At 46.7% G+C, this 16778-nt stretch overlaps 1 protein-coding gene across 2 annotated transcripts in view; it reads left to right on the top strand.

The window, feature by feature from the left end:
* SORCS2 (sortilin related VPS10 domain containing receptor 2) overlaps positions 1-16778 on the top strand; it is a 719220-nt gene that overhangs the window by 664694 nt on the left and 37748 nt on the right. For both annotated transcript variants that reach the window (XM_083154662.1, XM_083154749.1), the window contains exons 17-18: positions 7546-7671; positions 15236-15407. In XM_083154662.1, coding sequence (XP_083010788.1) covers positions 7546-7671; positions 15236-15407 — 298 coding nt within the window. The remainder of the gene's footprint in view (positions 1-7545; positions 7672-15235; positions 15408-16778) is intronic.

Genomic DNA, 16778 nt, shown 5'->3' with positions numbered 1-16778 from the left:
ACTGGGCATTAAACATGGAGGGATATAAACTCTACAGGAAAGACAGAGAAAATAGAAGGGGCAAGGGTTTGTGCCTATATGTAAATAATAACTTAACATCATGTGAGAAAAATATGAGCACAGACCTGGAAGACGACAACTCGGAGACAGTGTGGGCAGAGATAACCGACAATAATAAGAAACCAAAAAACAAATTTATAATAGGGGTATGCTATAGACCACCAAATATAAATGAAAGGGAAGAGTCTCTTCTTTTAAACCAAATCAAACAAGCATCAAATCAGGGTCAGGTATTAATTATGGGGGATTTTAATTTACCCGACATTGATTGGGAAAACGAATCCGGTAAATCAGCAAGAAGCAATGGGTTCTTAAGCTTACTTAAAGACCAGTTTATTACACAAACGGTAGAAACTCCAACTCGTGATGAGGCACTCTTGGACTTAGTAACTATTAACAAATAACACAGACTTAGCTTCAAACACAAAAGTAATTGAACAATTAGGGAATAGTGATCACAATATGGTTTCACTGGAAATCAACTTCAGTAAATTACATCAAAAAGGATCTGCAAAAATACTAAACTTCAGAAAAGCGAACTTTGAATTATTCAGGGAAGCCCTAACAGGAATTGGGTGGGAAACGGTTATGGAGGGAAAAAATGCAGAGGAAATGTGGGATACTCTAAAAAAGGTGCTTGATTCACTAACTATTGAATACATTCCTAAAGTAACTAAAGGTAAATTCAACAAAAAAAAGCCACCATGGTTGGACAAAGAAGTAAGGTCAGCTATCAATAAAACCAGCGCCTTTAAATTCTATAAAAATAACTTGAATGAGGAGGCGTTCGCAAAATACAAAGAATCAAACAAAACTTGTAAAAGGGTAATCAAAGCAGCTAAAATATTATATGAAGAGTGCATAGCCACTGAAAGCAAAACCAACCCAAAGAAGTTTTTTAAATACATAAATAGTAAACGTTTAATTAAGGAAAACATAGGCCCACTAACTGATACTAGTGGAAAAAGTGTTACTGAGGACAAGGGAAAAGCAAAACTGTTAAATGAGTTCTTCTCATCAGTATTTACTAAGGGAGAGCAGACTGTGGAACGAACATTTACCACAAACGGGACAAATAAGCCAGATCACATTGTGGATTTCACGCCGAAGGAAATAATACTGAGGCTAAGCAAACTCAAAACAAATAAGTCACCAGGGCCAGATGGGATTCATCCGAGGGTATTAATGGAATTAAGGGATGAACTAGCTACCCCCCTACATTATATCTTTAGCAAGTCACTATCGTCAGGTATAGTACCAAAAGATTGGAGAATAGCAGAGGTAGTGCCAATATTCAAAAAAGGAAAAAAGGAAGATCCCGCTAATTACAGACCCGTTAGTTTAACATCAATTGTGGGTAAACTATTTGAAGGATTTTTAAGGGATGGTATCCAGGAATATTTAGATCATCACCGTCTACTCAGTACTAACCAACATGGGTTTGTGAAAAATCGTTCATGCCAAACTAATCTACTAGGGTTCTATGAAGAGGTTAGCAAAAACCTCGATAATGGAAATGCTGTAGATGTGATTTTCCTAGATTTCGCTAAAGCATTTGATACTGTCCCACAAAAGAGATTGATTAATAAAATGGAGAACCTAGGATTGGGTGAAAATATCTGCAGATGGGTAGGGAATTGGCTATGTAATAGAGAACAAAGAGTGGTTGTGAATGGTGCCGTATCAGATATGATACCGGTACTAAGTGGAGTGCCCCAGGGTTCGGTTTTGGGGCCCATTTTATTTAACATTTTTATTAACGATATTGGGATAGGGTTACTCAGCAATGTATCCATCTTTGCGGACGATACAAAACTTAGCAAAGTCATCAAATCACCAGAAGATGTCACCATGCTTCAAAATGATCTTGCAATTCTAGATGAGTGGGCTAAAAAATGGAAGATGAGGTTCAATGTAGATAAATGTAAGGTTATGCACCTTGGGAGACACAACCAGTGTGCAAGTTACAACCTTAGCGGAGAGGAACTGGGTAATTCCATACTTGAAAAGGATCTAGGAGTCCAAATAGACAGCAATCTAGGATGTAGTGCCCATTGTAATGTAGCTACAAAAAAGGCCAACAAAATTCTGGCATGTATTAAGAGGGGAATGGAAACTAGGGACTCAAGGGTAATTATGCCACTATATAAAGCATTGGTGAGACCTCACCTAGAGTACGGAGTACAGTTCTGGGCCCCACACTATAAAAAGGACATCATAGAATTAGAAAAAGTCCAAAGGCGAGCAACAAAGCTTATTAGGGGAATGGAGAATTTAAGCTACGGGGAGAAATTAAGCAATTTGGGACTATTTACATTAGAAAAGAGACGTTTAAGGGGGGACATGCTCAACATGTACAAGTATATCAAGGGCCAATATAAGGAACTGTCACACACCCTATTTTCTACTAGAAAGGAATCTAGGACGCGAGGGCATGAGTATGGATTAGAAGAAAAAAGATTTCATTCAGCTAGTAGAAAGAATTTCTTTACGGTCAGAACAGTCAAACTCTGGAACTCTCTTCCCAGAGAGGTGGTAACGGCTGGCTCATTAAATACGTTCAAGGCAAAGTTGGACAAACATTTACTGGAGAAAAACATCCATGGGTACAAATAAGAAATATAATCTGTCTGTAAAATACCAGAACCTACCAAATCAGCAATGGATATCTATACCAGGTTGAACTAAATGGACGCAAGTCTTTTTTCAGCCTTACCTACTATGTAACTATGTAACTATGTAACAATTGTATCTCTGTGTGTGATCATAATTAACAAATCTCCGTATTGCGTATTCTCAATGTTTCAGCTCTCCTTTGACTAGTTTATAGAATCATGGCACGTGTGATCACCTTTATTCATCTTTCATAGATGTAGATGGTACTTGTGTAGTTTCACGGCGCCGCCGCGCGCACACTCTGTGTATGAAACTTGGCAGCCTGCCAGACGTTCTGTTTAACTGTGCGCGTGCCGCTCTAGCTGTTCTCAGCGCAGCGCGCGGCTGCTTTCCTTATGTAAGCTACGTTATCAGCGTAGCGCTGGGCAGCAGTCAGCCCAGTGCTGACAGGTCTCTGTGGTACTTGTAGTTCCACAGTGAAATAGGCAGTCGTGCGCACAGCTGACAACGGGGGCACGTAAACTGGACACCCCAGCAATTTAGACGCTAATAAACATCCGCACTCCCTGAACTGGACACCCCGTACACTATTAAAGCTGTTCACAATGACACTAGTCGACGCAACAGCTGTCGACCTTGTTAATTCCACTATCCACGCCAACCCGAAGCGTGGCGAGCGGCGGCGGTACGCGTCCTACAACCTTTTCATACCCCCACTATCCACGTCGGCGTGGAGTTGAGAATAGAAAGTGTGGCGAGCGCAGCGAGCCACCGAGCCCGAAGCGAGCCCCGCGAGGGGACGCGGATACCTTCACAGGTATCCACGTCCCCTCGCTGGCTTCACAGGTGTCCGCGTCCCCTCGCGGGCTTCACAGGTGTCCGCGTCCCCTCGCGGGGCACGCTGCGCCCGCCACGCTTCGGGCTCGGTGGCTGTCTGCGCTCGCCACACTTTCTATTCTCAACTCCATGCCGACGTGGATAGTAGGGGTATGGTATTCGGCTCTGGTATTCCCCTATTAATCTCCATATGTTGCCAGTGTTGCTAAAGGCTAATTGGTGGCAAGATTACAGTATTTGGGCTAATTGTATATCAGGACACAGATCCTTCAGGATATGAAAGCGTCGTTGTCTGGTACTTTGTTGTTTTTGGCAGTACAGTACAGATATATTTGGTATCTCCTATATATTTGGCTACATCTGTCACTCAAAGTGGGTGTCTGTGTCTATAACGCTCTGTTCCTGGACTTTCCTCTTAATGTGTGATTGCCTTCATCTGTGCTGAACACCTTTCTGAGAAATTAACCTGTTTAAAACAGGTGATGGCAATCATACATTAAGGGGAAGTCTAGAAACAGAGCATTGTGTCCTTCCTGGAGAGGGTCATGTTGGGAGGTATGTGACAGAGAACCAGCCCAGTGAGCCCACAGACAGTGCCAGACACCCTCTGCCTTCCCATGTTGCCCAGCACTGCTACTCCACAGCCACCAGGTGAGCGCCCCCCTCCCGCGATTTGCGGCAAAACCTCCCCCCCCGCGCGCCCCCCCCCCTCCCGCGATTCGCGGCAAAAACACCCGCTCCCCCGCGACCCCCCCTACCGCGATTCGCAGCAAAAACACCCCCGCGACCCCCCCTCCCGCGATTCGCTGCAAAAAGAACCCCCCCACGACCCCTCCCGCAATTCGCGGCATAACCACCACCCCGCGACCCCCCCCCTCCCGCGAATCGCGGCACCCCCCGCCATTCGCGGCAGCCCCAGGATTAAATGGCACATGCAAAACACTGGCACGGATATGGTCGACAATGAAAAAGGTTGACATGAGTTTTTGAAGATTTATTTAATTTTTTGAATGTTTTCATATTCATTGTCATGTGTCAACATGGACACCAATGAAGTGGCACACTTATGTCAACATTTACATGTGTTGACCTTTCTGTGTTGATTTTTTCTTGTGGTGATTTGCGTCACCCCCCCCCCCCCCGCAACCCCCCCTCCCGCGATTCGCGGCACCCCCCGTGACCCCCCACCTCCCGCAATTCGCGGCAACCCCCCACCGGAACCCCTGTGAACCCCGCCCTCCCGCGATTCGCGGCACCCAACGCCACGACCCCCCCCTCCCGCAATTTGCGGCACCCCCCGTGATTCGCGGCAGCTCCAGAATTAAATTGCACATGGAAAACACTGACATGGCTATGGTCGACAATGAAAAAGGTTGACATGAGTTTTTGAAGTTTTTTTTTTCATTTTTTGAATATTTTCATATTCATTCTCATGTGTCGACATGGACACCAATGAAGTGCCACACTTATGTCAACATTTACATGTGTTGACCTTTCTGTGTTGATTTTTTCTTGTGGCGATTTGCGTCACCCCACCCCCCCCCCCCCCACAACCCCCACTCCCGCGATTCACGGCACACACACACACACCTCCCCCGCGATTCTCGGCACCCCACCCGTGACCCCCCCTCCCGTGATTCACGGCACACCCCCGCGATCCCCCCTCCCATGATTCGCCGCAACCCCCGCCCCGTAACCCCCCCTCCCGCGATTCGCGGCACCCACCCACGCGACCCCCCCTCCCGCAATTCGCGGCACCCCCCCGCGATTCGCGGCAGCTCCAGAATTAAATTGCACATGGAAAACACTGACATGGCTATGGTCGACAATGAAAAAGGTTGACATGAGTTTTTGAAGTTTTTTTTTCCATTTTTTGAATGTTTTCATATTCATTCTCATGTGTCGACATGGACACCAATGAAGTGCCACACTTATGTCAACATTTACATGTGTTGACCTTTCTGTGTTGATTTTTTCTTGTGGCGATTCGCGTCACACCCCCCACCCCCCCGCAACCCCCACTCCCGCGATTCACGGCACACACACACCCCCCCGCGATTCTCGGCACCCCACCCCGTGACCCCCCCTCCCGTGATTCACGGCACACCCCCGCGACCCCCCCTACCATGATTCGCCGCAACCCCCGCCCCCGTAACCCCCCTCCCGCGATTTGCGGCAACCCACCCCGCGACCCCCCTCCCGCGATTCTCTGCAATCCCTCCCCTCCCGCGATTCGCAGCATCCACCCCCCCACAACCCCCCCTCCTGCAATTCGCGGCACCCCCCGCGACCCCCCCTCTTGCAATTCGCGGCACCCTCCGCAACCCCCCCTCCCGCGATTCGCGGACACCTAAGTTGCAATACAGGGCATCTTTCATACAATTCTAACCATATTTCTCATATACAAACGTTCACAAATTAAGGGGGCGCAGCCCCTTACGACGGTGTGAAGAGCGCCCGTAGGGCGCGATGAATCACCTAGTATGTATAATTAGGACACCATGGCAAAAGAAAGTGTATGGATCATTGGACAGCATTAGGTCGACACCTCTATGTCAACATGCATTTAGGTCGACATGACTGAATGTCGACATGCAGGAATGTTGACATAACTCAAGGTCCACATGGGTTAGGTCGACAGGTCATTCGGTCGACACTCCATGTCGACCTTCCCCATGTCGACCTAATGCTTGTGTCGACCTAATGGCCTGTCGACCTAATCCTTGTAAACCTTTAGTCATGTTGATCTTCCTGTATGTCAACCTTCAGTCATGTCGACCTTACTGCATGTTGACCTAGTGGTGTCGACCTACTGCTTGCAGACCTAGTGACCGTATCCTAAAAGAAATATCAGAATAAAAGTAATTTTAGCTAGGTAAAAGCAACAATAATAATAATAAAAAGAATAGTATCTTGTTCATGCATTCTGTTATTTTACTGTATCTAATGTCTGGAATATAAAATCTGTTCCAATATATAAAGTGCTGCAGAGAAAGCTCCGCCTACTGCATGTGACAACTGGGTCTGTGAACCAGGGAGAGGGTCAGAGGTTAAGCAGAACAGTATTGGGAGTGTAACATGCCTCTGTGGCACTTATGTATTATTTACCTGTCAGGCCACATTCTGTTTAATATTTAAGTATATGTATATGCAATTGCAATGTATTAGTATTGCATGCCTAATATTGTGGTAGTAAAGACATTACGGTTACATACCTCCCAACTTTCGAAGTTGGGAGGTCGGGACGTCCGCGCGGCGAAGCCGCGCGCGCTCCCGAAAAGGGGGCGTGGCCTTGCGGAAAGGGGCGTGGCCTCGCGGGGTGACGCGAAATTCGGCCACGCCCCCGTTTTCGCCGCTCGTCGGCGCTGAATAGACGCTGTGCGCATGCGCACAGCGTCTATTCTCGGGAAGCTGGGGGGGCTCCCAACTGTCCCCCCCCCCACCGCGGGACAATGGCGGCCCCGGGCGGGACGCGGGAACGTCCCCGAATATCGGGACGTTCCCGCGGGAATCGGGACAGTTGGGAGGTAAGCGGTTATGGTATAAAACACAGACTGACTCATGATAGACAGTCAAAAGGTTGACAGACAAAAGGTCGACATGGGAAAAGGTTGACATGCTATTTTAAGGTTTTTAGGGTGTCTATGTTGACGTAGGTCGACATGGACACTGTCTAAGTGTACCGCGTCCCCTCACATGACTCGCTGTGCTCGCCATGCTTCCGACTCGGTGCCGCGCTACGCTCGGCACACTATTTTATTCTCCAGCCATGCCCTAGTGGATGGTAGGGCATGAAATACCGCCTGTCGGCACATGTCGGCTGAAAATTCTGTAAAAAAAATGCATGTCGACCTTTTTCATTTTGACCTTTTGACCATGTCGACCTTTTGACCATGTCGACCTTGTGACCGTCTACCGTTAGTGGTGGACCATATGACTGTCTATCATGAGTCAGTCTATGATCAGTACGGATACCAGACATTACAGATTCAGCACTTAATAAGAACTCACCTGTATGTTCCTATGTTTCAGTGACTATGGATTTGAACGTGAGATCAACCAAAAACCAACTAGCAGATGCTTCGCAGATTTCTGGTTCAACCCGGACTCTCCACCAGAGGACTGCACAATGGGGCAGACCTACACCAGCACCACTGGGTAAGGACTCAGGGTCCCACTGTATATTAGTATGTAGTCAGCCACTGCTCCAGGGAGGATTACACTCCCCGTAATTATCACCAGGAAAATCCTGCTATTTTATTCCATCTACCTCATACAACCCCCTCATTGTACCCTTTGGATGCTACAGTACAGTGGCGCTGGAACGTTTTTAGGTTGGGGGGGGCAAGATATAATCTCATTTTGGCGCCCCCTAAATTGCTATATGTTACCCCCTGATAGTTAATGAAATATGTTTTCATCAATAGTAATAGAGTAACAGAAAAACACTATAGTTTTATTAGTAACAAAATAACATTTGTCCAGCACATGTCCCCACATCCCTCATATGCCCAGCACATGCCCCCACATCCCTCATATGCCCAGCACATGCCCCCACATCCCTCATATGCCCAGCACATGCCCCCACATCCCTCATATGCCCAGCACATGCCCCCACATCCCTCATATGCCCAGCACATGCCCCCACATCCCTCATATGCCCAGCACATGCCCCTACATCCCTCATATGTCCAGCACATGCCCCCACATCCCTCATATGTCCAGCACATGCCCCCACATCCCTCATATGCCCAGCACATGCCCCCACATCCCTCATATGCCCAGCACATGTCCCTATAACCCTCATATGTCCAGCACATGCCCCCACATCCCTCATATGTCCAGCACATGCCCCCACATCCCTCATATGTCCAGCACATGCCCCCACATCCCTCATATGCCCAGCACATGCCCCCACATCCCTCATATGTCCAGCACATGCCCCCACATCCCTCATATGTCCAGCACATGCCCCCACATCCCTCATATGCCCAGCACATGTCCCTATAACCCTCATATGTCCAGCACATGCCCCCACATCCCTCATATGTCCAGCACATGTCCCTATAACCCTCATATGCCCAGCACATGCCCCCACATCCCTCATATGCCCAGCACATGCCCCTACATCCCTCATATGTCCAGCACATGCCCCCACATCCCTCATATGCCCAGCACATGCCCCTACATCCCTCATATGTCCAGCACATGTCCCCACATCCCTCATATATTCAGCACATGTCCCTATAACCCTCATATGTCCAGCACATGCCCCTACATCCCTCATATGTCCAGCACATGTCCCCACATCCCTCATATGTCCAGCACATGTCCCCACATCCCTCATATATTCAGCACATGTCCCTATAACCCTCATATGTCCAGCACATGCCCCTACATCCCTCATATGCCCAGCACATGCCCCTACATCCCTCATATGTCCAGCACATGTCCCCACATCCCTCATATGTTCAGCACATGTCCCTATAACCCTCATATGTCCAGCACATGCCCCCACATCCCTCATAAGTCCAGCACATGTCCCTATAACCCTCATTTGCCCAGAACATGTCCCCACACCACTCATATGCCCAGAACATCAATTGTTCACACACTCCCCATAACTTAATACATCCCCAATGTACATTAACTCAAATTGTGAGCAAGTTTAGAGATCTCCTCAACTTACTTTTTTTGTTTTGCTGCCTGGATCCCTCCCATACACAGCAGGGCAGACACGCTGGCCGCAGCAGGATGGGGTTGGAGCGCGCTGGGGACCTGGATGCTGGATGCCATGCCCATGCGACGCTCGTCGCTGAAGCAGCAGGGGGCGGGCGGCCGCGGCGTCGGACACTGTAAGTGTCAATCAAACACCGCTGAGCAGGGCGGCCGGCAGGGAGGGGACTGAGTCTGACAGGGAGGACGGATGGAGAGACCCGGCGCAGCGGCGCCAGCGCGCATAGCACTGCAGGATATGTGAGTGTAGAAAAGACCTCACACATACATCAAGACACAGACGTGCCCCGGCCGGGCTCTGGGGCCCTTCAGATCGCCGGGGCCCGTCACACATGTCCCCCTTGACCCCCCCTGTCGCCGGCCCTGACAGCGCCCCCAGACAACGTTCCGGGGCCCATGCTACAGTATATAGTATGACCACGGCCCAAAAATATTACCTCAGTATCATTGGTATGGCACCTCTACATGTACTTCTGCTGTGCCAGGGTGAGACCTCAACTTTATTTTTTTGTAGTCAGTGAATTTACTGACAATTGACCCAATTTGGTCGACCCAATGACCCATACCCCCAACTAGGACCTTAGTGCCTGATTGTAAACATATAGTAATTTACTGTATAATGGCTGAGTATGGCCAATACCATTATCGGATCGTGTCAAAAATACAGAATATTCCAAAAAAAAAACTGAATAGGTTTAGCACGACTGAGAGGCGACACCTTTGCCTCTGATGGCTCAGTGGACACAAACTTTGTTTAAAATGACCTTCTGGTAATGTGTATAATATAAGGTGTATATGAAACACATTTATTCTGGGTTTACACTTGGGTCCCATCCCCAAGATTTCTCATTATGATATGCAAGTATTCCAAACTACGGCAACAGTCCATCATGGCCCTTATTCAGATCGCAGTACAATTTTTTTCTCAAATTGGACCAGGGCCAGCGCTACCCACTCAGCAGCACCTGCAAAGCAGGGAGGCGCCATGCTGAAAAGGCGCGGTCTCCCTCCCTGCTCTGCTAAAGCTGACTCAGCCCTCACTGTCACTGCCTCCTGCACACCACCCGCAGCGCCTGTCTGACAGCGGGTGAGCAGCTCCCTGCACCGCGCACACACTGTCCTCCTCCTGCGACCTGCCCCCTCTTCCTCACGGACACTTGCGCTGAGGCATGTAGCGCTGTCTGTGAATGCCTGGATGACATGTCCGGATCCGCCCCCTACCCATTGCTCCCTGCGTCTGTCAGCTGTCAATCAAATGACGAACAGGCAGCAGCACCGCCTCCCCTTCATTCCCTCTTCTAAGTGTGCTGTGCCAGTGCCACTGCCAGTCCTCAACACTCCGCCCCCTCTATCTCCTCCCCTCTTCTTCTATCTCCTCCTTCTCTCACCCAGGGCCATCTTAACAGCAGTGTGGGCCCCTGGGCAAAGCAATGCACCGGGCCCTTACCCATTCTCCCCTCCTAGGGTTGGGGGGTACTATCAGCAGCAGCTTTGATGTCCCACTGTTGGCAGGGGGTGCTCTATCTTCCATTCAACATGTAGGACCTAGAGCAGTAACTTCTGCTAATTACTCCTTTACTGCACAGGTGGTGGGAGGGAGAACACTAACATGTGGAAGGGGGCACTGAGCTGAATGAAGGGTCCGTTGTAAATGACTTCCAGGGAGGTAGGGGGTGTTTTATACACAGGGGAGGGTTGGATAATGGAGTGGGCTTAATATTCGTCCTTTTCCAGTGGAGGGCAGCTTGTTTGACTGCAGATATCGCCATTATCTGGAAATAGATTTCTTAGCCTTCAATAGTATAAAAACCTAGAGTCCAAACTTTCAGGAGGTGCTGGGAACTTGGGGATCAGAGATCAGGAGCCAGAGCAATCCATTGACAAAAATATAAAACTGTACACCAGACATTTGGAGCTGGAGCAGGGACCGGCTGCTGGAAGGCTGATATCTCTGGTTCTGGGCAAGATAGAGACAAACCTCTAGTATCGACAGAACGGGGAGAGTCCCAGCTTTTGGAATATACTCTCAGAAAAACTCTAAGTCAGAGAGAACCTGAGAAATATGACTGGGAACTGCAATTAACAGGTCGGATGTGGACTGCTGCTTTGAAGTTAGATATCTCCAGTTCCCCAGGGCCGATTTTAAAAATTCTGGTATCCCTGGAAAAAGGGGATCCTCAGCTATCAGCATAGGGCCCTTATACACCTGGGGCCCCTGGGCAAGTGCCCATTAAGCCCATACGAAAAGACGGCCCTGCTCTCACCTCCTTTCCCCCTCAGTCATGAGAGGGGTGTAATGGCGTCCTCAGCATCCTGCCTAGGCAGATAGAATAGGAGGGACTGCACAACAGTTAAACAACAAAAGAACAGTAAGTCTTTTATTATACATGTTTATAACAAATTTTTTAATAATTGTAGATATTAATTTAGACACTTTTTAAATAATGGGCTGGGTTATGTGCCTAAAGGTGGCCATACACGCTGCAATCGGGCATCGCATCGCACAGTATAAAAAGTATGTGCTGCACATACTTTTTGTACTGCTTTCGGATCGCACTGCACACACATTTCATGCATGCCGTGCAATGCGATCTAGCCCATAATGTATGCGATTCTCGCAGCGTGTATGGGCACCTTTAGTGCCTGCAACATTTTGCAGACACAGCACTGAGATGGTGTATGCATACATGTACATGCACCCGAGATCCTCCATAGGATCGCATGTTGCATACACTCCCACAATCGGGCTGCAGCTTGTTGCAATGGCAATGTGAAAGGGCGCAAAATGTATGGTTTGCAGGAGGGCGCCAGACACCCTAGCACCGGCCCTGAATTGGACAAAACCATGTGCACTTCAGGTGGGTCAGATATAAAATGTGCAGAGAGTTAGATTTGGGGGAAGTATTTTGTTTCTGTGCAGGGTAAATACTGACTGCATTATTTTTACAATGCAATTTAGATTTCAGTTTCAACACACCCCACACAAATTTAACTCTCTCTGCACATGTTACATCTGCCCCACCTGCAGTGCACATGGTTCTGCCCATTTTGAGAACAAATTTGTTTTGCAATCAGATCTGAATAAGGGCCCATATCCAAAGTACTTCTGGTACTTGGCTACAGGAGACTCAATCTGTATAAGGAAACAGCTCTGTGCTCGTCCCTTTAAGTCCAGTGCGGCCCCGTCAGGTGGATGGATTACTGCATCCTTCTGTATAAGTGGAGAACCTCCCAAGCGTGAAATTTAAAATAAAGGGCGCACGATGCACCCCTATGACACCCAATGAAGCACGCTGAAAAATAACCCTGATTGAAAGAAAAATATAAGGCACACCAACCAAACATGAACTCCATACGGTCCCCGCCACACAAGGGCGATGTGATGAATAGTCAGCGTGTCCTTTCTTCTCTGCCGCATTTATACATCTGTTATAAATGTACTAGATGAAATGTCCACTCATAGGGAACGGCTGCCTACCGGGTCCTATTGAGCTGCTGCCGGCCGCACGGGTTCACTGTGTCTACTTAATGTTCATTGTGCCAGGAATATCTCAGGCAGCGCCGCTCGGTGGCTCATATAACAGATATAAATGTCTACACTTATCAAGACCAGTTTTTTGATAAATGTATTGCTACAAGCATGAATATATTCCAGCTTTGCACTCGACAGACGCGCAGCACTGGAAGCATCTGAGCGACGAGCGCCGTGCAGTGAGCTGTATTTCTCTGTTAATTTTACCTCCATAGATCACCGGAATTCTGTCTAAATAAATAACACAATTTTTTTTGTTAATCCATTGTTTATTTATAAAATAATCTGCAAGCATGTCCGCTGCACACTGTAGAATACAGAGGTGGATTGCCCAGTACTCATCAAACTGTCCCCTCCCCCCCTCCTCTCCTAAGCATTTTAGCCTAGTCCGGAAGCTGCCCCCCCCCCCCCCCCCCTCATTAGACTGAGACCAGGTTAGTGCCAGGATTTTCGGCACCTCTACAAACTGCAGATTTGTGCCCTACTGACCATACTTTATAAAGGGACAGTGGTCGCACAGGGGAGGGTTGTGGTTACACAATAGGGCCCCCAATTCAAATTATGCCACACAGCAAAATAATGTTGACCACATGTATTGCCCCTGATTCATATTACACCACATAGTAGGTACATTATGACACAGTAGTGCCCCTTATTCAAGTTACGCTACACAGTAGTACTCCTTATATATGTATGACACACATATGTAGGACATATTGTCTTCAGCATGCACAAAGCCTGCTTCTCTTAGTGGCTTTTCTTCACTTCTGCGGCAGTGACGGCCTGACATCACATACGCCGTGCCAGAAAAGGAAGCAGCTGGGACAGGCTTTTCTGTTGGAATTACTGTGCAGGGTCTTGATGGAGGTGGAACTGAGTTCTCCCTACCAAACCAAGTTCCCCCCCTTCCCCCCAAGACACACACTTTAACCCCTGGTTATACAACCTATTTTCCACTTTAATCTCCTGTGGAATATATATGCTGTGCAGTCTCTTAGACCATTACAAAGTATCTTAGACCATTATAAAAATCCATTATTTATTTTATTTTTATTATTATATTATTATTATTAATAATAATAATAATAATGTACATTCTGTTACAAACATAATTACAGAAGTACAGTGTACAATTACATTATTATGTAGAGAAGAGGAGGGGGGGGGGAGGACCCTGCAAACTACAATCGTTCTAGAGGTTTGGAAACCTGCAAAAACCCTTCTGGGGCCTATTTATATCGTCCTCTATGGTTTATAGCTATTTGTACGCTCTGTTCTTCTACCGCTGAGTGAAGTGATTATGTCCAATGTATCATTGTGTAACATAAACTGCCCTTCCACAGTCTGTTCTGTCTAATTTTAATTCATCCCGCATCAACTGCACTATTAATTAGATGCAGTGTTAGTGTTCTCCAACCGAGCAGGCGTTCATGAAATTCCTAGAGCGTATAAGCCAATGAAGGGGAAAGCACATCTTCCATTGGAATAAACAGCCCGGCCCTTTGGAAAATAATTGCCTACTTTACATTTTAGGCCCATCCAATTTACAGAGGATTTTGTTTTAGTGCGAACACAAGATTATTCCGTAGAACTAACCCAGTGGATGGGTTATCTCAGGCTGTTCTGACTTCATCAGGACAGACACTGCTTATTCCCTCTGTGGTTTGATGGTATTTAATTGGCTTTCGCCCTGTCTGCCCTTAAAAAATTCTGTAACTGTACCATCATTTCTGATTGATATGCAGGATTAGGAGACAGATTTACAATGTCTCTAGGAACACAGTAGGAAGACAGTGATACACTCTCCTAACACACATCATAAAATGTATCTTATTTATGTATGTATGCCTTCTGTTGTATACAGAAAAACAGGACAGTATAAAGACTTACAACACCAAAGGGAATCATTCAATAGCGTTGCATTTTAGCTGCATAGTTTGCTCTGATCCAGGATTTTTCCCACCTAAATTCTTAATGGGGCCTACACACGTAGAGATGTTATTGGGTGATCTGAGTGATGCTACATCTCTCAGAACCAGGGTCGCCACTAAGAATCTTGGGGTCCGGGACTCAGTTCCCCCTCCCCCAAGTACCATTACTTCCTAAAACACCCCCCCCACCCCCACCCGGAGTACCATTTGTGCCCTACAGGAATACCAGTTTGTGAAAAAAATGTGATTTTAATACTTTATGATTTATGGCCAACCATGTTCCCAGCTTGGGTCTGGTGATCATCGTCCTGCCATGATTATGAACCTATTTGTATGTGAAGGTCTGGAGCCTCAGCTTCATCTGCCCCGTTGTTTATCTGGCCCTGGCTGTGGTCCACACCTCCATGTCTCCTTTTTCTAGAAGATTTGATAAAGCTCATCCTTGGTGGCTGTTTCTGTCACATTGCCGGCATGAATGAACTGCTGCTAGTATGTCCTTCTCATCACGTACCTTACATTGCAGGTATAGGAAAGTGGTGTCCAACGTGTGCGAAGGGGGCATTGACCTACAAGAAAACCTTATGCAATATCAGTGTCCGCTAATTGCACCCCAAGGTCTGCGCATCGCTGTCAGAGGAGACGCTATGGCCGTGAAGCCAGGAGAAGATATCACATTTATTGTACAACAGGACCAGGTAACCTGATGGAACCTCGCATGTGGCCCTCAGTACACTATCAGAACTTTCAGTGGGGCCTCAGTCTGGCTTGTTTAATTGCAACCACAATTTGCAATTAAGTCTTCACAGCTGTTGCCTTAGGGGAAGATTTATCAATTATTCATAAGAGGACATGTGATGAAGTTGTCAATAGCAACAAACCAGCTTTTAGATTTCATTTTGTAGACTGGGATAAAGGTTATCTAGAAGTTGCTTGGTTGCTATGGCAACTTCTCCACTTGTACTCTTTAAAAAGGTTGATGCATCACCCCTATATAATGAGACGCAATAAATATATCAATTAATGTGTCACTTATTAAGCTCAAGGGGTCGAAGCAATTGATTGATTTAATTCATTCATTATTGGGGACAAATAAATGATAAAAAAAAAGAAAAAAAATTGCAACGGACAATATAATATTTAATAAATATTAAGGGGTACATTCGCCAAGATGGCAGTTCTTTTGAAGGTGAGATGTTGCCCATAGCAACCAATCAGATTATATCTATTATCTTCTAGAAGGTGCTAAATAAATAAGTAGAATCTCATTTGTTGCTATGGGCAACATTCCATCTTCAATAGAACTCCCATTTTAGTAAATTTACCCCTAAGGGTCCATTTTTGACTTATTAATTAAATAATGTTTTTATGTTAATTAAATAAGGTTTTATGTTACGTGTGGCCATCCTTATATGTTGATATAGACTTGAGACATGCTGATACTTGTATTGCCACAAGCCGCCCGTATTAATGGTGCCTCCTTCATTAATTAAGAAATATGACTCTAGCTATTAAACAAATGTATTGTTATTTGATTTACAATCAATATTGGCTCGATAATATCTCTTAAATATGATACTGACAAAAAGATACTGCTTCCTTCAGCCTGTAACTTTGAGTGGGTAACCTGAGTCAAGTGACCAGGGTCCCGTTCACAGTATGAAGGAGGCAACGCTGTCAGCTCCAAGAGCTGCTTCCTCTCCCGCCCCCCGATGACGAGCCACCGCTGAGCCCCACCCCGATGTGACTCAGAGCTTTCAGAAGGCAAATGCTGGGTCGCACCTGGGATGGACCCGTGTCCCTATCCCAGGTGCAACCTGGAATTTGCGGTCTGAAAGCTGTATTAAGAGCGTATCTGATCATGTTTTATCGAATGAAAACCGATCACATCTGAAGTTCAGAATGTATTTAATTTTTTTTTTATTAAAGCCCAGATAACTGTGAAAAGTCTCCAATTCTTTTGTAAGCAAAATATGGACAATTAGCAAAACCTAAGGGCCCATACGCTACAGCGATATGTCTGACCCTGAAGTTGGATACGATTTCCCGGTACTCTTTACCTAGATGGG

This window comes from Crinia signifera, chromosome 1 (assembly GCF_055691185.1).
Source record: "Crinia signifera chromosome 1, ASM5569118v1, whole genome shotgun sequence".
In the NCBI taxonomy this organism is placed as follows: domain Eukaryota; kingdom Metazoa; phylum Chordata; class Amphibia; order Anura; family Myobatrachidae; genus Crinia; species Crinia signifera.
This window is presented reverse-complemented; position numbering and strand designations above follow the sequence as displayed.